At 35.1% G+C, this 25,917-nt stretch overlaps 1 protein-coding gene across 10 annotated transcripts in view; it reads right to left on the bottom strand.

Annotated features, from left to right (window-relative positions):
* Window positions 1-25,917, bottom strand: part of BBS9 (Bardet-Biedl syndrome 9) — a 329,524-nt gene that overhangs the window by 120,206 nt on the left and 183,401 nt on the right. Inside the window, exon 22 of one of the 10 annotated variants that reach the window (XM_013196013.3) lies at window positions 6,064-6,153. The exons of the other annotated variants lie outside the window; for them this stretch is intronic. Within the exon in view, the coding sequence (XP_013051467.3) occupies window positions 6,065-6,153 (89 nt within the window). The 3' untranslated portion in view covers window position 6,064. Of the gene's footprint in view, window positions 1-6,063; window positions 6,154-25,917 lie in introns of those variants that run through there. 10 annotated transcript variants of the gene reach the window in all.

Raw genomic sequence — 25,917 nt, 5'->3', positions numbered from 1 at the left:
GTAGAATGTCTGGACTCTCATCCACATCAACCTGTAGAAGAAATTATAAGTGGTATCTGCTTCTTCCAATGTAACCCATGGTGAATTCCATTGCCTTGCTCCAGTTGACACAGGTAACCCACCTCCATGATAAAAATGGACACCCTTCACAACATGCTATGATTTCCCACAGGAAAGGAGGAGTGGGAACCATAATAATTACCACGCTGGAAGAACCAAAACTCTCACTAAAGAAAGCGGCAAACTTTCACTAGGCTAGAAAGGAAACTGGATAAGGAACACATATGCTCCAGTATATATAATATTTACAGCACAGTAGTCCAGGATTTTGTAATTCAAAAATACTTTATAATTCAGATTGATACGTAGCAGTAGCCTGAAAAGAAACTCTTTCTTCTTCAGACTCTAAGCTCTTTCTAACTTCATACTGCACGGGTTCTATTGAGGGTATCTCTTCTACCTTCTCTGGTTAGAGTTTAACAGAATTCTTAATTTAAGTCAGAAAAATTTCTTTGAATTCTTAGATATCTTTGTATAAATTTCAGAAGGTATCCACCAAATGTCTATTTTAGCAAACATTTAAAATTTTTATCCATCTAGAGTCCTAAAAGAAGTGACAGCAGCAGAATCATTCATGTTCATTGATAATTAAGTGAATGGTACAAAGCAGAAAAGTAAAATATTTAAGGAAAGAAGAGGCAGGAATAATACATAAATCTACAGACTGGAAAAGATCCAAGTTGAGAAGCTCTCCAGATGTCAGTCTGTAAACAGTGCTTCATAAAATGAATTTCCCCCATTAATTGTTGGCAGGAATAAGATGTAGAATATGTTATTACATTTGACCCACTCTTTCCCTCTTTTCTGTGTAGCTAAATTCTTCTCTGACATCACAGATCTTTTGTCAGTTGTGATAAATTCAAGAAGCAAGCTGTGGTCAGCAGAACTTTTTGATAGGGTACAACATGCATAAAATTACACTCAAGCTAATTGTGAACTTTGTTCACCAAAGGAAATGAGACTTCTCTTGTTTATTTTCACTACATCTGTTTTTGTAACACATTTGGTTCTTAAGTTGGAAAAAGACACCCACACCCGAAGGAAATATAAACATAATACACACTGAAAAAAAATTAAGTACTGACAGTTTTCCTACAGGTTCATATCACCGTGTTTTTACACGTTTTAATATGGCTCTAAAAGTTTAAAAACAGGAAAACAAAAGTAGTATACATCTAAAGAATGAAAAGGCACTTTGAGGGAAAGACCATTTGGGTTTCCTCTTTCTCTTCCAGTCAGTCACAATCTAAACTATTCATAAAGTTTCCATTTTCCTCTGAAATTAACTCTCTTACAAGAGGCTACAGAAAGAAGAAAAAAAATGCTTCCTGAGCAGTCTTTGGCAGCAAGAGATTCAAAATGTGAGCAGAAAGCACAGAAGTTCTGTAAGTAAGTGTTTTCATCCATGTAACATGTAATGTTTTCATCCATGTAATTCCTCTGTAACAATGGAAATAACCTAAACAGTAAAATTGTTTCATAGTGACACCAAAACTATACACAAAACCATATTCAGTTGTGTTTCTTTGTCCAAGGCATTAGAGATAGTTAGTTGTAAAACAGTTGTTCTATTACTTCTACCAATTCTACTACTTATTCTCAGAAGGAATGTAAAACTAAATCTATAGAAGAAAACACTACATATCTGGGAGTATGATGAGGTTCAGGGAACACCCCTTCACAGACTGGGTCTGTTAGAATCCTTCATTTGAACAGTGAAATGCAAGCATATTTCCACTGCAGCATGCAAGAAGGGAGGATTTTTTTTTAATGATTCTCACTGAAAATGAAGACACAACACTTCACAGAACATCCCAGTTTTAGTTCAAGCACTTTCTAGTAAAATGTAGTCACTAATTAATCAGCTACAGATTTCAGAAGATAGCATTCAAGTCCAATAGCATGGCTACAATTACTTAATCACAAAACTGTTGTTCTTTGTACCTGATTTGACTTAACCAGAATCAACAAAATGATGAAACATTTCTGTATTACATTCCTGTAAAATAATAATTTAATGAAAAATTATCATTACTGAGGATGCACCCAAGATCATCGTAGGTCACAAAAATATATTTTCAATGGGAGTACAAAGAAAGATACCAGTTTGATGTTATGTTTTACCCTTGTGTTACTGAAATGTTTCTTAATGAGACTTCCAGATTATAAATTTAATAGTTTATCCTATAATATGTTGCATTGCTATTGTAATTGCTACTATTTGCATTGAGAACAATGCAGAAATACTACATTAATAATTTACACCGATCATGTGTGGCTTCTACTTGAGCTCATAGCGTGTTCAAATATTTTGAACACACCTGAATTCGTAAAATCTTTACTTAGTAAGTTCAGGGTACTTTGGCAGTACAACCTTTTTAAGGGAACAACCATGCTGTTTAAATGGTCAAATCATCTTGGCCATTATTCCAGAATGAGGTCCAGCGCATGCGGTATGCAAGTCATATGAACGGCATTGGGAAACACATTGCTAAAAACAGATCTAACAGCCTTTTTCATTAAAGAAACATTACTGGACATTCAGCCAGGAACGCATTCAAAATCAATATTCAGTAGTACATTTTCTTACGCAGGACTGAGAATGCAATAATACTAAACTATATAAGGCCAATGAACATCTACCAGAAGTCATCTGTTACTCAGTACGAACAAAGGATGAATGGTAGCAGTTGTACTTCAATCACACAAATCTACTGTTCCTTCTAACTACCTATTCATCTGATGAGCATGAACCAGCTGAAAAATATGCTCTATGTTCCGGTGTGTGCTGGAAGAGGTAATTATTACTGAGTAGTGTGGTGCTTGGAGAACTTCCATCTGCCTTTATATACCAGTATAAAAAATCAGCTTGTAACAAGAACTATTCAAGGGGAAGACTCACTCCTGACAAACACCATAACTATAAAAATCACTGTTTTTTTTTTTTTTTAAGGAGTATGCTGCCTGCATAACACCTGGTATTTTGTTTCTGACTTGTGCTCATGTCCTTTTCCCCATATTTAGTGTGCTGCTAACTGCAGCTTCCATTCAGCACAACAATACAGTTCTGTTTGTTTTTTCAAAATGCTTAAATACTGTAGTAGCAGGAGTTACATAATATACTGTCCTCAACATATTTTCAGGGCACAACATTCTTCATTCAGTAATAAACAATATTTCATACTACCTTTTTTGGGAGCAAGAGGAGGAATATGCAAGGGCTTTTTTATTACTGTGTTTTTTTGTTCGTTTTTAATACATATATAAATTCATTTTGTGCATATAAATACATAATATATATATACCTTCCTGTATGTATATGTGTGGAATAAATATTTTGTTCTCAATAAGACATTTTTCTAGCTCTGAAGAGCTTTTATTTATTGTATTTTTTCAGTAATGTCACTGGTAAGGCAGTTGCTAGGCATTTAGACTTTTTGTTTTTAAACTAATTTACCCCCCAAAAAATTGAATAAGTAATGTTCCCTTTGATAAGCACTTTCCTTATTTTCTTTTTTTCTTAAAGTGTATTTTAATTAATTTCTACTGTCAATTCTGGTTTCTACATCCCAAGAGAACTCCTGAGAGAACTCCTGAAAGTCAATGTTCGCACAGTTGCTGAAATCAGCAACTGGGAACTCCAGAGCACATTTGTTGTAAAAACGTCCACAATATTGTCTTTATAGAGTCTCTGTCCTTTCTTCAGTGTATGTTGAAAACAGGCAGGCTAGATTTGACTGTTGTAGTCTTGACATCAAACCCTAGTGGTACTCAGAATTCTAAACAGTTTAGACTTTTTTTTTTTTATCCTATTAACAGTTGAAACATTTTTGTATTTCCTGAAATACACATATGAAACATTCTCTAAGGTGAAGATGCATGCAGACGCATACATAGACGTTATATATTTGCATGCATAAGTATAACCATACAAAATTTGGTCTTATTAGTGAGGGAAGAGCATGTCCTCATTCCCCACAGGCAGAAGTTGAAGAGAGTAAATCACAGAATCACAAAATCTTTTAGGTTGGAAAAGACTTCTATGGTCATCAAGTCCAACCATTAACCTAGCACTGCGAAGTCTACCACTAAACCATGACCCCAAGCACCACATCTACATATCTTTTGAACTCTTCCAGGAGTGGTGACTCAACCTCTTCCCCAAGCAGCCTTTTCCAATGCTTCACAACCCTTTCAGTGAACAATTTTTTCCTAACATCCAATGTTAACCTCCCCTGGCACAACTGGAGGCCATTTACTCTTGTCCTATCGCTTGGTGCTTGGGAGAGGAAACCTATCCCCACCTGACTACAACCTCCTTTGAGATATTTATAGAGAGCAATAAGGTCTCCTCGAGCCTCCTTTTCTCTAGGCTAAATAACCCCAGCTTCCTCAGCCACTCCTCATCAGACTTTTTCTCTAGACCCTTCACCAGCTTCATTGCCTTCTCTGGATACACTCCAGGGCTTCGATGTCCTTCCTGTAGTGAGGGGCCCAAAACTGAACACAGTACTCAAGACGCAGCCTCACCAGAGCCAAGTACAGGGGGACAATCACCTCCCTGATCCTGCTGGCCACACTGTTTCTGGTACAAGACAGGAAACTGTTGGGCTTCTTAGGCTGGCTCATATTCAGCTGGCTATCAATGAATGCCCCCAGGTCCTTTTCGGTTGGGCAGATCTGTGGCTTTATGGTTTGTTTGCAGTTTTGTAACTTGGGAGTGTCTCCAAGCATTCTGTGATACAACCATACTACAAGACCTTCAAGGTTTCTCAGATGGGTTTGGAGCAACAGACAACTATGTCCTTTCAAGTAAACACACAGACATATTGACCTAAGAAAAGCACTGTGAAAAACACATTTATAATGATGAGAGGAAGATGCAGGTTAGTGAGAATGGGATTTTTTCCCCAGCTATGAGTATGAAATTATAGATTAGCAGTTTCCTGCATGAGGACTCACTACATAGAGTCTTTTGGATGTTTGTGACAGCCTTGACTGAACAGTAATCATACAGAAACAGTTAATGAGGGTTTTATTCCTAATCCAGATTAGGATTTCACTGAGTAAAATCAAAGAAAAAGTATTTGAGATGTATATCAATACATGGATTTGGGCAAGAATACAGGAACAAAAACTACTGATAAGAGATATCATACATACTGCAGATAACAGAAGACAGTGGAATAATAATTGAGACAAATGTGGGTGCTGAAGGATATATGTTACTCAGAAAGGAACAACTAAAGTGGCAGAGTAATACTTCACAGCAGTAATGTGATAGGATACTGAAAGAGTAGTTTGCAGAATTGGTCAATTTGGAAAAGGATTGTAAAGTAGTTTAACAGACAAACCTTCAAAATAATTACAGACCAGCAGGATCAGATCTCAACACCAACTGCAGTTGTTTTAATATTATGAGAAGAATTGATATTATCAGAAATGGTGATGCCATGGAAATGAAAGAAGCTATGATAGCCACCGAAGTAATCACAGGATGATAAGTGAAAGAAAAAGAGGCTCCAGTGTGATAACCTTGAAAAAGGTGAATGCAATGCTGAGATCCGCCTGAGAGAGAATGTTCCAAAGAAATATCAAGAAAGTAGTAATGCTACTGAACGAGGCACTGGTAAAACATCTGTGCTCAATTCTTGTTACCATATTCATGAAAGATTAAATAAATCTGCAAAAAATCAGTTGAAAGTTACTAAGATCATATAGGAATAAATTACCTTATAGACATGCAGAGCACAGGATCAGTCTTGCTTAGCTAAGAGGACTGAAAATGGAACTGACTGATCTTTACCAATAATACAATTGGACAGAAATCCTTAATGTCTGGTGAAATAAAAGGCACTCTTGAAACAAGAGGGAAATGATCATAAATTAATTTTGACTTGAAATTAGAAAGTTTCTGACTACCAAGAGAGCAAGAGTTTTGAACAGCCTCTGAACAGAAACAGTAGGAGAAAATTACTGCATTTATGAATGGCTTTTAATTACCTTATCGTAACACAGAGATGGAGCTTCTGAATTGGGAATTTCTTTTCTGTCCTTCTCCCGACTCCCTCCAAATAGAAGCTACAGGGAATACTGGATAAAACAGGTTTAGAATACTAATAGATAAACCTGAAATTATCCTATTATCTGTAAGTATTTCATTAAGAACACAGCAGTGATATTGCAAGACACTTGAAAACTCTAGTTCTGACAATTTTGGTTCCCAAAAGTATTTGGCAAACAAACTTACTAAATTTACATTTGGAGAGACATCTGACCATAAAATACAAAAATGCCAACTACAGAAATTAAATACAAGTAATCAAATGCATTTTTAAGAGAGTAATGAGATAGCCTCTTTTTCTGCGTCGCCAATATTACTTGGAAATAAGCAACTCAATAATGAAATAAACATAGATACAAGCATCCTCCTTCAGTACTATTTGAAATGAACGCAGTAAACATCTCTTTGGCCAAGCTAAACAGCACATGGATCCTTTGATTTCCTAGACTTCTTCATAAGTGCTCAAAGCATTAAAAAGAGAAAAATAGAATTCTCCTTTTTATAATGAAAAGGTTTCCTTCCATACTTGAAATGCAAACTTTGCTGTAAATGCTTATATTTCTTTCAGATATATCAAAGACAGCACATTGGTTTTGTAAATTTCTACTTTCCCATCTATAGTACCAAAATACCAGATTTGTCAATGACATGCAAGACCTGAGTTACATTATATTTGTTTAGTCTAGCAGAATTTTCAGTTTTACTTACTGATCAACTCTATGATTTTTAATTGTACTATGAGCTAAGAATGAATCATATGTTAATAAACTATCTTTGCTCCAATATTGGAATAAGAAATATCCATGACATATTATTTACCATATACTCCACTGACCAAATCAGTGTTATCTTATGCTAGTTCAACCCTTTATAATGTTAAAATCTCTGAGATTGATTTTTAGAATGAATTTATTCCTAGTATCACCATATTGAGACACAATCTGAGTACTTCACTGCTGTGCAACAGCCTGAAGCAACCATTAATTGGCAGGTCTAAGACTGACACATCGGAAATAAAAATGGGACACACAGGAAATAAAAATGGCAATGACCATCATCCCACAAGTTTCATATTTCTGAAACAAAAAGGCACCTTTGTCTCCTTTTGTGAAGCACCCCAAAGAGAACTGACTTTACAAAACTGCTAAGTACCTTTCTACTAAACACATGGTATTTAAAGATACGAGAAACCATGCTCCTAAAAGTCTCAAATAACTCAGGAGAACCTTGGCACTGAACTTTTCAGAGAGGAAGGAAAGACTCCACTTGGTTAATGTCATCAAATGAATTACATTCATTATAAGATAATAAATATTTAGGAAGAACTATGTTCAAATCCAACCTCCTCTTTAGTAAAAGCAAGGTCTGTTTCTGAGGGGAAGACATATGAGGAGAGGCTGAGGTCACTGGGCCTGTTCAGCCTGGAGAAGAGGAGGCTGAGGGGGGTCCTCATCGCAGTCTACAACTTTCTCGTGAGGGGGAGTGGAGAGGCAGGGGACCTATTCTCCGTAATCACCAGTGATAGGACCCACGGAAACGGTGCTAAGCTGAGGCAGGGGAAGTTTAGGCTGGACATCAGGAAGAGGTTCTTCACCGAAAGGGTGGTTGCACACTGGAACAGGCTCCCCAGTGAAGGTGTCACTGCACCAAGCCTGTCTGAATTTAAGAAGCAATTGGATTGTGCACTTAGTCACATGGTCTAAACTTTTGGGTAGACCTGTGCGGTGCCAGGATTTGGACTTGATGATCCTTATGGGTCCCTTCCAACTTGGGATATTCTATGATTCTATGTTTTTATAACAAAAGGCTGTGTCTGAAACAAAGTGGATTTTTATATAGGAAGGCACAGGTTAACGTCTGTTTCATCTTCTAAAAAGGTTGATGTTCATGCTACTGTCCAACATGATAAATAGACTGACAGAGCAAGTGGAATACAGAGATGTTCTCAATCAGCTATTTTAATGTCTTATGCTTATTTAGTTCTCTAAATCAACTCTCCAGGTTTCAAGGATCATCTTTTAGCCGGACAGGGACAAGGCATTTTAAAAATCTTTTTTGTAACTGTGACAGGACACCCTGAATTCTGTTAAAGTACAAAGTGACAGTTATATGATAAGGGTAACCGCAATCCCTTTCCTCTCAAAAAAAAAAAAAAGTTTTTCTTTTATTTGTACAACATTAGTACATGCTAAACAAAGTCTATGGCAAACTAAACATAAATCTTTTAATGCATAAATTAAATGAAACAATTTAGAAATCTGTGCCTTGCCTTCAAGGTAGCCATAAGAAAGCAATCTGAAGATTAAAGGTTCAGATATGCTATTCAAACTGTGAATAAAAATATTAGACAAAACCTGAAACTGGAAAGAAGCATGAATTGAAGTGACCGAATTTTACAGATTACATTGCACAATCACAGCACTCAAGAAAAAGACAGAATAAGCAAGTTTAGAGTCATCCAAGTCTTCAATAAAACAGGAAGCTCAGTTTACCATTCCATTTTTTGGTCCCCATTACCCTCCCCTATGCAGGCACAAAGGTATACTTGAAGCTGTGTGGTGTGTCAGATCTGGGAACTCACCTAGCTCGAAATTAACGCAACAGTAAAATGCACAAATAATTTGTTGCAAGGGACCTCTGGAGGCCACTTAGTCCAAATCTCTGATCACAGCAGGTCCAGCTAGACCAGGTTGCTCAGAGACTTACCAAATTTACTTCATCTCCAAAATGAAGATTCAGGAACCTGTCTGGACAACCTGTTCCAGTCCTTGACATAACAAAAACTATTTTACCATCTTATAACTAACATGAATTCCTAGTGTTCTGACTTCCATCCACTGCCTTTCCTACTAAGATCATGCTCCTTACCTTCAAGAAGATTCAGGCCCCATCTAAGACTTCCTTTAACAAGACCTCTATTCTTAAACATACCACAAGTTCAAAAATAACTGCAGTAATGCAACATAAGCTTAAGATGTGTATAGTGAGGAGGACAAACTCCATTCCATATAAGTGTGACTTGAATGCTTCTGCAATAACTACAACCAAGTGTATATTATATGGCATGTGTAAAGAGACACAGATTTCACATACTTTACTTTTGTGCTGGTGAGAAAGCTGGTGATGCAGGACTTCGTGAAAGAAATGTCTTCCGGTGAATATGGTAGCCAGAAAAAGTTCTTGGGCATACAGCCAGGAAAGGGTGGGCCTTACCAAATGGTCTTTTAAGAGCATTTCATAACTTCAAAATGAAGTAATGCTGGGAAGTAATTAAAGTGTCAAAAAGTGTTGGGATTTTTTCCTCATTTATCTGAGATAGCACAGTTTTATTCACAGGCTTGTTGTGTACCATTGCATTGTACCTTCTCTGAGTGTAGTCATAACTACATTCTTGTCAATAATCTTATCACTTAATATACACATGCTTCATGACACATCAGTTTATGTACATGGAAAAACAGCCACATCACTAGATCTCGGTTTCAATGTTCCCTATATGATTGCAATGCAAATAATTTATGAGATTTATGTATAAGAACCTGTCACTTAAAAACTAGTGTTATCACTATCATAGTTTGAATTTAGCATTTATACCCTACAGCACTTCTGAAGACAAGTCTTTCTATATTTGATTAACAACATATCTGATCTTCGATTCATCTCAAATATGCTATTATTTTCTAAAGTGTAATACAGAAAGATAAACCTTTCTTTATTTGTAATGCTGAACGTTTATTTTATTCCTAGGTACTGTAACCGTTTTCATTTATAAATTATATTAATCTTCAACATTTTTTCCAAGGAGAATTCAATGACACAAGTGATAGTTTTATCATTACAAAGTCTTTTCAGCAGCAAGCTAACCTTGCTTATGAAAGCCATAAACAATCCAGTTAGTAACTAGAATTTCAAACCAAAATAAGGAATTCGTCAAGATTCAAAATGTATTTGTGTAGTTTATATCTACCCAGTATAACATTACACCTATTTTACAGAAGTAGGCACAAATAAGTAAATAAATAAATGCTAGAACTTCTAACTCTAGGCTAGAAACCCTAGTGGTTTGAAAGATCACCTTACCCATGATTTGAAACTGACTTTTACTTTCTAAATCCATTCTCAAACCAAGATAGTTATTTGTACGTGTGGATATGCTTTAAGCTATTCAGTGAACTTTTCCCTATGAAGCTCCTGATTAAAATAGTGCTGTTAGTGCTCCTCCCCATACTCTTCTTTCTTTAATCTTTAGCCACAGCACTAACTTATTGCATATACTTTTCTTCTCTACTTGTACATTATTTGAAAGAAACTAATGAAGTCCAAATAAAAAATCTGAAAGGTAAGCCAAAGGTCATGTATCTTGCCACCATCAAACCTCTGACTTTTTATACTGACTTCTTTTGACAGTATGTTTTAAGAAAACAGTTTAATAACCTCATGAGCAATTTCTTAGTCCTTACAAGGTACACAATATTTAAAGACATACTAAACATTTTAGAGTCAAATTGACTAAAAACACTAGCAAATATTATCTTCTTTATATCATTAGATATCAGAAATATTTCATTTGAAAATTCAGTGACATGTTTTTGGCTGATATTTTATTTTTGTCTCACTCAAGATCAACTTTTACTCTCAGAGACAGCAACAAAGTTCATCCTGATCTCAGTAAGACCTGAGTTCCTTCATTGCAAGGAATAGTTTGATGGGAGACAACTTCCAAAAAAAAATAAAAATCTAAGCATCATGCTGCTTAACTTCTTTGCATTAAAAATATAACAAAGCTTACTGAAGGTCTGTTGAATTCTAATTCTTCTGCCTACTCAAAATGACTGAAACAAACACACTGGAAATTTTCTTGGCTTTTTTTTATTATTTTATTTTTTAACTTCCACATATAACTAAGCTTATTAACTTCTCACACTGAGTGACCAAAGGCCAAGAATACATATCACTGTCAAAAAAGCGTTCTCTGTTGCTTTGCTTTAATTTGGTCATGTCTACAATCTTAAGTAAAGCAGAGCAGTAGCAGCCTATGTTGAGGCTGAAAAAGTTTACATTAAGGATTCAGTGCTCATGTTTCAAAGGTTACTATTCTGGCCTGATCTGAAACTTTGAAAATTTTGTTCATGATTTCATATTCAACAAACAGCTCCCTACAGGGCAATGCATTCTTTCCTCCTTCTGTAATATTTATGCAAGCAGATCAGCATCTAAAATGCAACAGATCCCTCAACACTCTACAAGTCCATGACAATATGTTACAGGGTTAGAAAGCCTTGAGAAAGCTTATTTTAACTAAGCAGTTATTTCAACATATGCTTATGAAGCACATGCATCCAAAGCAAAACTAAAACAATGCATGACTCAAGTGAAATATTTCCGTGCTACCGGTGGACTTCCCTTTAAACCCAGCTTCAGAAAAGCACATATGGGATCCTGGAAGTATTGAGTTTTATCCTGTTTTGCAACAGAAGATACACACATTGGCGTAAAGGGTGAAAAGACACATTATTTCCTTTCCAGCTTCTCTTCTGCTATGTTTGTATGTCACCGTTAATGTAAAGCATAAAGAGAACTAACAAAGACGAACACCAGCACCTGAAATGCCCCAGTTGTGCCCCACCCTTCTTTAGTGAACAGAACAGTTACAGCAGGGCAGAGCATGGCAAACTTCTAAACTCTGTTAGTGAAACCATCCCAGAAAGGCCAATACAGTGTTATCTTGCCAATTACTTGAGAATACTCCCATGCACTGACACAATATTTTATGTATACCAACCATCATTTCACAAACAAACCCCAGTTGGTAGTAATCTTAAATAAAAAATAAAATGATTAAATTATTGTTATTATGGAGCTCTACAGCATTTACATTAACACACTAGCTATACTTCCTTTGTAAATAGAAAAAAAAAATTAAAAATACTAAACAAGAGACTCCATTGACTGAGTATAGGTTTTCCCATTCCAAATGATCCAGAACTAAAAGAGGAATTGGAAAAGACATTGTCTAGATAATGATTTGTCTAAATGGAGGTACTGAAATCCAGATTTAGTTTCCGTTATGTAGTCAAATAGCCTGTAGGTATAATATCTTCAGCTGGCACCAGGCTTAATGCTTTTTTATCGATCTGCCCATAGCTTAAGTGCACACGTAACAATATGGATTGTTGAACAATTCTTGTTATCTATCACTGATTATGGAAATATAATATGTCTTGCAGCAGCATCTGCACTTTCTCAAACATGAAATGGTACTTACAACAGACCATTCATTTTATCCTGTGAACTCTCTAATACTTGTGGCATATTTTGTGCACCAGCTAAATGGCAGAATTGGTTAAGCACTGATTACCCAACAAACCCCTCTCTGTAACAGCTTATGCTGTAGCAATAAAGTATCATTAGATTATTTGTATTTGAGTTGCATTAAATGCAATTGTAATGTACAATTACAACTGTAATTAAATTATGTTCAAATTCTTTGAATTTTTCCTCTTCACCATGATTCTTAGCTTGTTCTCATTTGAAGAATTCAAACAAAAATAACTAGTAGGGGAAATATATTTCAATTTCACATTTTGTGGCAGCTGCTAAAGGCAGCCTTTGCAAAAGGTTTGGCTGAGCTATTAATACTACATGTCACATATTTCCTACTCAGTGCTCAGCAGGAAGTAACGCGAATGAATTAATGTAATTTTAATATTTTCTTTACACCTTTATCTCTGTACCTGTCACGAAGACAAGACAATAGCATTCACATCATTGTGCCAAGGTTGTAGGGGGGAAAAAAAAGAGGCTTTTTATAGTACCCTGAATTTGTATTTCTTTATTCTCCCAGAATTTAATTCAGTATTTGTATTACCATGTTTACTAACACCAAATCTCTAATGAGCTGCAAATATCACCTGTATCTTCCTTTTTACCCAAAAACTGAAGGAAGTCCTACCTGAAGAAGTGAATTCCAACTCTGAATGTACTTTTTAAAGTTTATTTCAGAGTTTTCCCATGCATTCTACTAAGTGAGTAGGTTACCACCCACTAGATGAAAATAGTTAAAACAATAACATACACTACCGTCAAATAAATGAGAGAAATCCTGGCTAAATTAAGTCAATGGAAAAACTCCCAGTGATTTCAATGGGGCCAAGATTTCACCCTTATCTTGTTGATCAAAGCAATTAGTTCACTGTTCAGAAGGATAAGACTGCTGAGCCAGACAAGAATTTCTTAATACAACCTATCATGTAGAGTCTCGATTGTATATACCTTTATAACTATTCCTTTTTCATTCTACCAAGGTAAACCATTGACTTGCCAAAAATATTACAACACAAGCAAACAGCACTCACAACCAAGATCTTTCTTTCATCTTAGCAAAGAGTCAGATGGACCAAAGCTCTCCTGTATATAACCTTACTGCTAATCTGCAAATGGATAATTATTGCTCCCTTACCATTCATAACCAATCACTGATGTTCATACCTGCTGAAGTGGCCAGCCTGCATTAAGAAATGAAAAGTTCAATCCAAGAACTGCAGTATTTTATTGTTCTGGCATAGTCATGTTGCAGAAAGCTTCCTTCTTTCCTACAAAGCACATACCTGATGGAATATATTCTACATAGCAGGAACTTGCATTAAGAATAGCCTAACCATGAACAGTATAACTAAACACCTCTTACATTTCTACACAGAGCTTGTAATACACACTGTAACTACACTAAACAAAATAATCTCATGTATATGCAATTCAATAGCCAGAGAGAATCAAGTTAGCCACATGAGAATCAATTTTACACTACACTAGAATACAACTCTGCTTTTAATGTGCTGCAAAGACGACCTAAAACTAAGGTTCTTTTTGGCAGAAAGATACCTGTATTTTTTATTCTAAAATATTAGGGAAATTTGTTTTAAGAAGATTGTAGAACAAGCACTTTTCCCTCAATAACTAATTATATGAAATAATCAATCGGAACTCATTAATTTGCACTCCTCTGACTTGGATTGTATTGCAAAGTATTTAATTTGGTCAATATAGTGCCTTTGTAGGAAAATGTCAGTTGTTTATTGCCACAGGCACCATAAGAACCTGTCTTGCTTTGAGAAGGACTTTTAGATCAAAGTCCAATGGATTTTCCTATGTTCCTGTGATCCTTCTATCTATAACACATAATGTACCCTTTGCTAGATTTGAACATCTAGTTACTTTATCATAAGATTGTGGTTAGACTCCACCTTATATTACTCCATAGAATTTCCTTCTTCTCAGCTGCTTAGAGTAAAAAGTAATCAGATCCAGCATATCTAACAATTTACTCCATTAACTTTAATTTCCTGCTCAACTCCTAACTGTCACGTTATTGCCTGCTTTATCAATCACCTGATTCATATGATAATCTCGTAACTCCATTTAAGTATCCTTGAACAGCCACCTAATACCCCTAATGGATACTTTCGTTATGACAAATCCTCTGCATTTTAGAGAAGATAAAAAAACAAAGAGACTAATTCATACGTATTTAAATAGATTTTAAGATCAGAAGGAACACCCTGATCATTTAGCCAGACTTTACTCTGAAACGTTCTCCACAAGTTCCTATATGTAATTCAAGAATCCATTTATTTCTAAGCTGCTTTTAAGAATGTCACCAGCAATTTTTTTCACTAGAAAAAAAAAAAATCCTTTTTGACTGAAAAGTTTATTTTTAAAGCGCTAGAAGAGACACATGCTTATCAGTACTCTGATGCAGTTTTAAGATAATAATAAAATATTTCTCAGTATAGCTATAAAATTCAATATAGTTCAGCACCACATAACTTGCATTAAAGAAAGGTTGTTCACAATATTTATTACCCTCTAGTTCCACTATTTCTGTTCAGCCATCCATTTGAATTGAGGCATCCTTCATCATCCATATACATAAGATCCTCTCTTTGATCTTTAATGGTAAATTTAAGGGTTGAATAAATGTTCTCTGAAATGCACAGTGTGACACAGCTGCTTATTGTTACATAGAAGGCAGTATGTCATTAAAATGGAAACTCAGTTAATACAGTGGAACATCCCCCTAATCATATCCCAACTTTGAGGTAATACCACTTTCAGTGATATCTGTAATTTACAGTTAACTAGTTTTCTTCAAGTGTAAAAATAGTCAGACTTCGGTGAAGGTCAAAATTAATAAAGTACATTTTTCATCAAAAGACAGAGACACTGGCAATGCACTCTGCTGTGGTATTTGTACTTACAACACATGGTAGACACGCAACAAAAATGCATCTTACTACGTTAATCACATGAAACTCATCAAGCCTGCATTTTTTTTATTGTTTTAAATTTATTTTTTTAGACCATTTTTTTGGAGGTTTATATAGCCCTACAAGAAACTAACTGTGCATTATTTACTTAACTAGGCATTACTTTTATTAGTGTTTTATCATCATTTTAAATAGCTGAGGGTGAGCTAAATCTTTGTTTCAAAGTGTAACTGAATCAAAACAATCTTTGCAATTTAAGTTTAAGCAGTTTTTCATTTTTGCTTACCCCCTTACCACTGCTGTTTGTGGTTCAGCCAGTGATACAATTTGAGAAAGAGAACTATTTTAAAGAATTTTCACATTTGCCAGTATTATGAAGCACCTTATGTTTGATTTTATTACATTTTCCAGCTGAAATACCAGATGAAAGTGTTAGAGCTGGGTGAATCTGAATAAACACAGGGGCAAGGGAAACATGAATTTATGAACCTTGGCTTACCCCATGAACACTGGCCGAACCATCCATACCAATCTCATGAGCAGACTACCAGTTGACTGCTCACAAAGCAAAATGATACAGTCATAAACTTAATCGGTCTTCAAAGACACTTCTTTAAAAATTAAGAAAAAGATGTCCAAGTTCAATACTAATGATGCACAACTTTGTAACACCGTTGCGCATTTGGATTCAGGAAGAGGTCACCTCTTTTCTCCTTGAGAAAAAGCCATCAAGGCCTTGGGGTGCAATTCACAATGTCTGAAGAGCTTTACAGCAGCCAGGTCTGCACCCTATCTGTGCTGGAGGTGATCACTCAAAAATTAAAAGGGAAATTGAGAGAGATTCTGTACTTCACTGAGTGTCATCCACGACACAAGACATTAACTTAACATGCCACTGTTTTCATTTTAGGTTGATTTTTGTTTTAGGTCTATAGGAAAGGGTATGAGCTATGCTTGCAGAGGCACAAGCTGTGCCCCTGCTCTCTAAAACCTAGCCTGTTCAACCACATCTACTGCCAAATGCACTGATCCAACCACCAGAGGCAGTGAAAACCACCCTGAGTCACCTCAGAAAGCTGTAGCTGAACTTACAATAAGATCATCATCTTAAGCTTTGTTATCCTGTATTTATACATCTTGAAAATAATCCTTCCAGTATGGAAATTGTCAACCTTTCACTAAGACTCAAGGCAATTTCTGCTTTAAATGTTAAGGCCAATCTTCTACCTACTAAAGTTATAAGACCTTAAAACTGTTTTTTATGTTTCAAAAAAGCATTGGGAACTTTTCTGTGTGCAACTCAAAACCAGCTGTACTTTGCAAGTGAAAACTTTCCAAGTGCCTGGCTCTCTGCAGATTTTTGGCAAATCTATTTGAAAAAAATGAAAACTGGGGGTCTGAGCCAAAGCTTACTGAAGTCTATGGAAAAACTCCCATAGATTTCATCAGGATTTGGATTAGGACCTAAAAAAGTCTGAAGTAATTGAAAAATCAGTTCTGCATGTACAAAATATGTAATTTTCACTAGGTTTAGATTTGTTAGACTCCTTCATAGTATTGTAGAATTGCAAATACATTATAATGGATGTTAGTGATGTATATATAATTTTGCACTACTAATTCACCACAGACTTCCACAGCCTTGTACATGTTACACGCCCTGCATGATAAAAATCAATGAAATCAATCATACGCACAAACAAATGAAGTTAAAACTTCATTTTAAAAACACCTGAATATTGAGGAAAAACATTAATACCATCATAGCTCAAGTGATTTGTTAAATTCAGGACCAAGCAAAATATGGAGTAAGAGTTTCCTTTCATAACTGTAGGCCAAGTTCAGTGATAACAAGCACAAAAAAACATGCAAATAACAAACTATCTCATTCCGGGCACACTTGCTCTGAACAGCTTAGACTTATGTAATACTACCAATTTCAGTTAATATTTATCTAATTCATGACAGCATAGGAGAAGAATCAGGTTTACTCAACCTAAATGTGTCAGAAAACAAGTAGCAAATGCAAAATGAATGAGCTGTGGTGCCTCAGATAACAGCTACAGCATCACTTGACATGTAAATAGTTGCATCTTTGCTAACTAAAGGATGTCACTTCCAATCAGAAGAAACTGAATAAGCAATTAACCTTGACATATTGTGGCTTGAGTTATATATGACACAAAATGAAATATTTAGTCAACTTAAGAGAATTGTTGCACACACACGACAAACAAGCAAAATACCAGTACAGGTTCCCAAAGAAACTTTTTTCAGCATTTTAAGAGATGAGGGGTGACTTGAGAGATATTTGCTCTGCCTCACCCCCCTGTTATATCTCCTCCCCAGTACCTTTTTGTGGAAGAATCTGCTTTGTCACATTTGTACTTGCCAAAAACTGAGAATTACTATAATTTTATGGTGGTCTAGATAGGAACCAAAAAGGAGAAGTAATATCATTTAAATGGCAGAGATAATCATGCTCTTCAAATACCCACAGCTCCTGTGCAAATAATAAGGCATTCTGTCATACAGATTCTCAGAACATCACAGGAAACCAAAACCTAAAGGAACCAATGGAAACCTGTTAGGCGGAAATCCATAGTATGACTGGACATACAAGACAGACTCCTCCTCATTAGTAGTACACATTAAATAAAAGGATTGTGTTATATTATTAACGTTTGGCTTTATTTAATAATAGATTACATCACGTTACAGCCTTTTCAAATAACTGTCTAGATTTTTTTGTGTTTGTTTTACTTTCTACTTTTGAATCATTTGAAATGGAAGTCCAGAGGCTGTACTCTTCCTACTTTAGCCACACACCACTTTTCCGTAGCTTTGAGCAATTAACTACTTAGTGCAGATTTTAGAAGTTTATTTCTGCTTATGGTCTCTCAAGGACAAAGAATACAGAATATAAAGCACAATGACAAACATGATCATTAGAGAAAATTCTTTCAACTCACAATTATTTTCACCAAAAGCTTACCTCAAAATTATGAATCTTTTGTGACCACTTAGAGTTAAGTAGGATGTACTAAAATCTAATGGATTTCAAGGCGAAGAGTCAGCAAAAGGACTATATGCACCAAGGCACTAATGCGTTGATCCGAACTCTACTTAGATGAGGCAAGCTGGAATTGCAACATTGCCAACTAAATTTCATAGTATAACAAATGAATGAATCCCAAATCTCAAGCGGGATTTCTTTTTATTCATTATGCATGACATTTTCCTCTTTAAATTATTCATTTTTTTAAAATGTTATTGCTTTAGCCTTCTTAACCTTTGCACTCCACTCTGTGGTTTTTGCCAGCTGTAATATCAATTGAGGAGGGGAGATTTTCTCAACTACATAATAAAAACCTTTTCATAACCCTGCATACAAAAACGTGTCTTGATACCCTTCCATCTTATTTTGCTTCTTTTCACGTTCTAAGATAAATAATTTTTAAAAAATAATTCCAATGATTTACCATTTTTTTTTCAATTCTTGAAAATTAACAACTTTAAGGAAGCTACAATCCAAGTCCAGCAGCATGATTAAATTTGACTAAATTCATGAACATTAGAGACCACTTCAGACATTCTTCCTCATTCTTTTCCCTTGTCTGATGTTCAGTTTTCTATTTTCAAAATATGTTCACCTGAATCATATAGAATGATATAAGAATAAGCTGTAAAGCAAGCCGGTTCATCAGTATCTAGTAATCTGTAACCTGTCTTAAAAATAAAACATCTAAAACCCACGGTAGGTGGGAACTACAGCACAAGACTGTAAGGCATTATACTTGAATTCTATTCATACAGGTGTTATTGGCTCGTGGTGGGACCTTGGGTACATCACTTCTGTATAGTTCAATTTTCCATTTCACAGAATTAAAATACCAAAGCTACTAAAACAATGGAAATAAAAGTTTTAAAGAGTAAAGTTACAATGGAAATATATTACAGGGAGTAATGATCCACATCAGAGAGCCAAACAATCAGTGTTTCTGGCTCCGCCAAGCTGCTCTTAAGCTTTTCTTGAGCAACCGGAAAATCTTGTTGGTGTAAGCACTCCCAAAATTCTCCCTAATGATTTGCTACTCCCTTTCCTTTTCACTAAATCAGCTTTATGGGGCAAGAGACATATTTAAGTTTCAAAAATAGATCCCAAAAAAATTTTGTTTAAAATGTCTGATACATTACTATTTGCTTATTTCTAGGCTTTTAAATTAAGATAGAATTGTTCATCATGAACAGCTGATAAATATCTGTGAGAATATTTTAAATGTGAAGAACTAGAAGTCATGCTTAAGTTGCACCACTCTATTAGGCTGTATGTTATACCATATCATGTCTTATTATTAGCTGGCATGAGAAAACACAGGAGAGGTGCACAGCAGTGCTAGGTGCTATAAGACTTACGGCAACTTCTTTGTTCTTTTTATCATTCTTATGTGATTATTATCTGCAATTAGATGGCAAGCAGAAAGTTATGGGCTCAACAGTTCAACCACACAGAGCTGCACAAATTGAATACAGAAGCACACAATGACCATGCTGTTTATTAATTTAGTCTCAGTTACACCTTTGTTAAACCTTCCCAGAATCTCATTGCTTGACAGATCGACTTTAGTACCTCAGGGTTTTCTCTACAGTGACTACTTTGGGACACCCAGATTGACAGCTGACCAGGAAAATGGTCTTCCTATTATTTTATTGCTACCTCTCACAGTCAGAGACATTTATTACAAGCCACACGAGTTAGTACGGTTACTTGCCTTAACTATCACAGTGAAAGAACTGTGCATATCAATGGGCAAAGTAAAGAGAAGGAAACAAGTGTAATACAGAGAGAATAAATGGAAATGATAGGAAAAATGGAGAAGCCTGAACAAAACAGAGCTATACTGGTAAAAGGGAACCTTACTAGAAGGAAAAACAATAGAGTAGATAAAAAGTACACTTTTTACCAAATGTTTATGTTAGCTTTTATTAAGGTAATGAAAGTAAGGGAAGGGAAGTTTGAAAAACTAATATGGTGATGACCGTTCTGGTTTAGTTTCAACACAAGTAGATGATCTTTGGCAAGGAGAGAAGCAAACACTTGTAGAACTGTTCCAATACACAGCTTCCTCCCACAGAGAAAACTTTGCCTGGGTATGGGAACCCCAGGTTCTATGGGCAAAAGAGCAAAAGTATCTAATTGTTAAAATGCAGGTATACATTAATTGTTATTGTTATAATTAAAATGCAGACATACATTTATTTTTGGATCAGATAAGCATGCCTATGAGAGGTTTGAGAACTTCAGAGAATGAAGACTAATGAATGTGATATTTTAGTGATTTACCACTATAGTTCAAATATTTATTTAAATCAAAAAAAAAAAGGTAATATACCCAGGAAACATAAGAAATGTACTCTCACTGTTTAAATGAAAAATTCATTTTTTTTTTTAAGATAATCTCATCTGTAATTTTTTATTTTTATTTTTCACTCTTAATAAATCACCCACTTCCTGGGGTAATCAGCCTTTCAAGTTATTTAATTGAGCAACCTATATGATTTTAAGGAAGGTAGAAAAGATGAGTTAGAGTTTTCATTGCAACAGTTGAAGTGAGTTAATGTCAATTTCATGATTAAGGGCTTGATCAAATAAATAATAGGAATGGATAGGCATGTAGTGATTTATAAGTGTGCCTGCAAAATCTCTGGGTACATTTAAGGGAAAGAAGTCCTCAAAATGAATTTCAATGAGAAATAGGCACTTCTATTAAAGATTAGACTCCCGAGATCTCAGATAGATAAAAATGTCTTCTAGGTCACTCCCAGGGTTAACTAACTTTGGTTAGTCTGTCTCATGAAATAGTGGAAACAGGCAGAGAGTACTATCAAAATTATGAGTAAAGTGCTGAATTTAATCTGTTCAATGACAAAGTTTCCACTGACCTCAGTGGACTACTAGTTCCATCAGTCATCACTGACCAATCTTCAGGTGTACAAAACCCTTGCAGTATTTGCAGCACAGAACAAACTCTGAATAAAACTTTACTTTCACTTTTCTTTACACAGATTTAATGAGTATTGTTAAAAAAAAATTAGGATACATTTAAACTAATTTAGGACAAATCACATAAAAAGCATTATTTTTAAGGGTTACAAAAAAAAAAGTAGTTTTGTATGTTATTGCTACAGAAAACATATCGAAAACATTTTAAGTAAGAATCACATTTCATAATGGACTGTGGTCTTCTGTAGAGATAAACAACACTGGATTTGTGTCACATCCATGAGAATTAATAACTCCACACTTTTTATACACTACTCTGCACCCAACACAGAGTGTTATACAAAGCTGTCAATGCACTATGATCTCAGGCTCACAATAATTAAGTTACGGGAAAAGTTTTCCAACTGTGATCAGCCTCTGCTGATTTAGTGTGTATCTGCTGGTAGTTCAAAAGAATGGACTAGTCCTCTGGGCCATCTTCCCTGCCCTCTTCAGGCTGCTAAATTATTTTTCAATATTTTTTAAACTTACTGATACTAACTTCCCTGGGCTAATAATAATAATAATAATAATAATAATAATAATAATAATAATAATAATAATGCAGTTGACACTGAGGTAACAGTGTTACAGCCAGGAGCTGGGAACCTCTGTGAGTACAAACAACAGGCACTACATTTCACAAGGCATCCTCTGTTAGTCCACACCATAAAGTTTGAGAATACCCAAGTAATACTGCTTTTTCCTTTCCCCTGACAACACCAATGAAGGAATTTCTAATTAACACTATAAGAGATGAATTTTCAATAACAAAATCCTATTTTTTTAGAATTGAAAAAAAAGTTAGTCTTTCTTTACAGTACAACTCTGTGTACTAAGAGTTTTACATCAATATTCATGTTTTTAATATATATAAAAAATATTAACGTTGCTCTTCTAGGAACTCAAATGCATGTTTTTCCAATTAGGCTTGATATCCTCCTCAAGTCTATTAGTACATCAACAGAGGGTTCCTTAAGGAACATGACACATATTGTTGCATCCCCATTTTCCAGTTAAGAACACAGTTCCAAAATGAGTCAATATCACTCATGAGTATCGCTACAGGATTTTGAAACTAGGTCTTTTTTATAAGCTTACAGAAGGGAAAAAAGAAACTTTTGTCTTCCAAAGAATGACTTGAAATACATTCTGGGTGCATATGTATACATACAATGATTAAAAAGTGTATTTAAAGTTTGCATTTACCCATTCATAATCTGAATGATAAATTCATGATTACACAAAGCAGGTAACACCAAACGGAAGACTTATAAGATCTTTGCAGAATAAAATTATAATCCGATTGATAAATTAAAAAAAAATGCTATGAAGATGAAACGTGAAGTCAAGTATATATCACCACACTTAGGAAAGCAATATCATATATATAAATAGGGAATTGGAAACATCTGTTTAGGCAATGAATGTGTAGGAAAAGGATCTGGAGATTGAGGTGGAGGAGAGTATAGCAGCATATATAAGAGAGATGTGGACAAATGGAAAATTATTCCATTTTGAAAACAGAGTTCAAATAAACTTCTGTCAAGGATACTCCAGAAACATTTACCCCATCATAACACAGAAAAAAGAATGAGATGGGCAGATAATGTGCCTTCAAGCTCTACCTTTATCTGGAGTATTACACTGTCAGGAAACTATTTGTAAATCCTGTTTACTGGATGCAAAATATTCCTGGATTTCCTTATCATTTCGGTTCTGAAATTTTAGTCGATCTGAGAAAATTATCATCTTCTGCATTCCATGTGTTTTGGTACTCAGTAACTGATTTTCAGGTTAAATAATAATTCCTCTAGTGTTCTAGTTATACTAATCTAAATAAGTAAATCCCACTAAAGCACAATGCAAAGACCCCATAAGCAATCCAAAACAGAGAAAAACCTATTGAACTCCAGTTAAAAAAAAAAAGAGAGGGAGAAGAAAAAGGATTGTTTAAATAAAAATAAATTTCCAACTTAAAAATAAAAATCCTTGCTTAAACAAAACAATGAACTGATACACAACCATAGGAAAAACAGGGTCACGTTCTAACCAAAGAGTAGCTGTGAGACACCCAAAATATGGGTGAGGCAATATTTCAAATACAGCTCCAATCAGACCAAGACGTAAAGAACTCTCCAAATACCCACAGCTGACACAATTTAAGGTTTTCAAAATGACCCTGCAAAATACACAGAAAATATAAGAGACCTCTAAAAGCTACAGAATTAATTCAGTACGGGTTATCAGGATTTATGCTATAAATTCTCACACCCATTAAACTCAGTACATGACAACCTGGTTGGTCTACATCACCTTTCCTCAGCACTTCCCTGGCTTTGACCCACACAGGGGGTTGGCACCGTTCCTCAAGCCGCTTGCCCTTCCCCTCATCCAGACTTCTCATTGCCAAAGGCAACACAGTGCGTGACATAGCCTGATGTGGCCTGCAGTTACTTATGGTCCCATTTAGCCAATGATTATGATCAACTTTTAATAGTTTATAAGAACATTTTACATACTGGAAAACGATCATATCCCTTCTCAACCTTCTCTTTCTTACTACCCTCAGAAGAAATAAAAATCAAATTGTTTCAATTAATTATATTTTATGTTCTTCTCTGAATTCTATTAACCTAAGCTTTTCTTAAATTGTGTTAACAAATCATTTCAATTGAATTGTCCTCACGAAGAACAGAAAGAAATAATTAACTCTCTTCATTAAAGTTATATCACTACATTCCGAAGTTGGAATTTGATTTAATAGGATCATGTTACTGACTTCCACGCAGCATCTGGTCCACTATGACCCCCAGATTCTCTCCTATTCCAGCAGTGCTTAAAGAATTGTTTCTCAATTTTGAATTCATTTGTCTGACTTTTATTTGCTAGTCTTTGCACTTGTCTCCACTAAATTTCATCTTACCGATTTCAGATCTTTCGTATAATTCATCAAGATCATTCTGAATCATTGCTCTTTCAATGTGCTTGAAACTACTTTTAGCTTGTTGCAAACCACAAATTTAACATATGAATTATGCTCACTGTTCCATCACTGAAGTCATTAATGAAAATGATGAAGAAAACCAGACACAGCAGTGACCATGTCATACCTCTAGCATATATTTCTGAATTGACTACAAATATTGGTAACTACTTTCTGAATGCATCTTTCAACTAGTTGCACACTTAAAGGTAGGCATCAGTTTTTTGACATGGCTTTCACACATTTCCCCTAGATTTCAGGGCACATCATCTTGAACATACTACGTATAACCTTTAAAAATCCAGTTTACTGTTACAGTGCTGCAATGTTTGAAGGGTCCTAGGCACGTTTAAAACACTAAAAGAAAAAAAAATATGTTGCAATAGAAAAAGGAGTTTCCAACATTAAGAAAAAGAACGGGCTTAAGAAAAAATGACATTGAACAACATCCTTAAAACTAATGACAGGTACATTACTGAACAATAATGGGACTATCTTTTGGTCTAGCCTGGTCTGAAGCTTGGGTACACAAACTCACTTCTTTTAGGTGAATCTAAAAGATGAATGCCAGGAATGCACCCAAAGCACTCTGTTACTGGAGGATCAGTAAATTGGACAGGAACAGAGATAGTTCAGAGAAATCCCCTCTGAACGCATACAAGTCCTGTTGCCAGCTTCAGTTATTGCCCTCTGTAAATCTGCTCAGACCACACTAGTTGCTAATGTAGAGAAAGCCATAGAAAACTACAACAGGTGACACAAGACAAAAAGCATGTTTTAAAAGCCTCAGAAACATCTTATCCTGTCCTCTCCCCAAATAAAAATTAAAAAAAAACAAACGTTTTCTTCAGTCTCTGTCCAAAGGCAATCAAGCATCCACATTGCTTCAGAGCATACAACACATTCTGCTAGAAATTAATTACTCAAATACTCTGCTACTATAAGCACATGCCAGAAGAATTTCTAATGAGACTGTCTTAAAAATTACGGTGAAATTCTTTATTTTTAAGTATAACATAACTTTGACCTTAGCTCTTCCAAGTTTTTCCAAAATCCATATAGTCTCCATAGTTAAAAAGTAAATACATAAATATATAGAACCTCTTCTCTGGGCTCCATGCTGAACACTCAGTGAAAAAGTTAAATTTGGTTTTATAATAATTTCTCTAATTGATACCTTCTTTTGACCTTCTCAAGTGTTAGCCTAATTAGGACATAATTTTGATTCTTTATTAGGTGATTTGATATTCAAAATGGCTACATACTAGAGTCAGCAATTTTGAAAGTAAAATGATTTGTTTTGGAATCTATATTTGGATTACAGATTTTAATTCCTTTTAACATAAATCATGACCAAAGGGCATTTTATGTATAGGTAAAACAGTTTATGTTGGGTGAGACACTGCTATACGAGGTCTCAACCAGCCACTTACAGGTACTTAGTTTTTCACTATTAATCATGTGAAATGTTAATCCTGATCCCATATATCATCAATAC

This window comes from Anser cygnoides, chromosome 2, assembly GCF_040182565.1.
Source record: "Anser cygnoides isolate HZ-2024a breed goose chromosome 2, Taihu_goose_T2T_genome, whole genome shotgun sequence".
Taxonomy (NCBI): domain Eukaryota; kingdom Metazoa; phylum Chordata; class Aves; order Anseriformes; family Anatidae; genus Anser; species Anser cygnoides.
The sequence above is the reverse complement of the archived record's forward strand: the minus strand, read 5'-3'. Positions and strand labels throughout refer to the sequence as shown.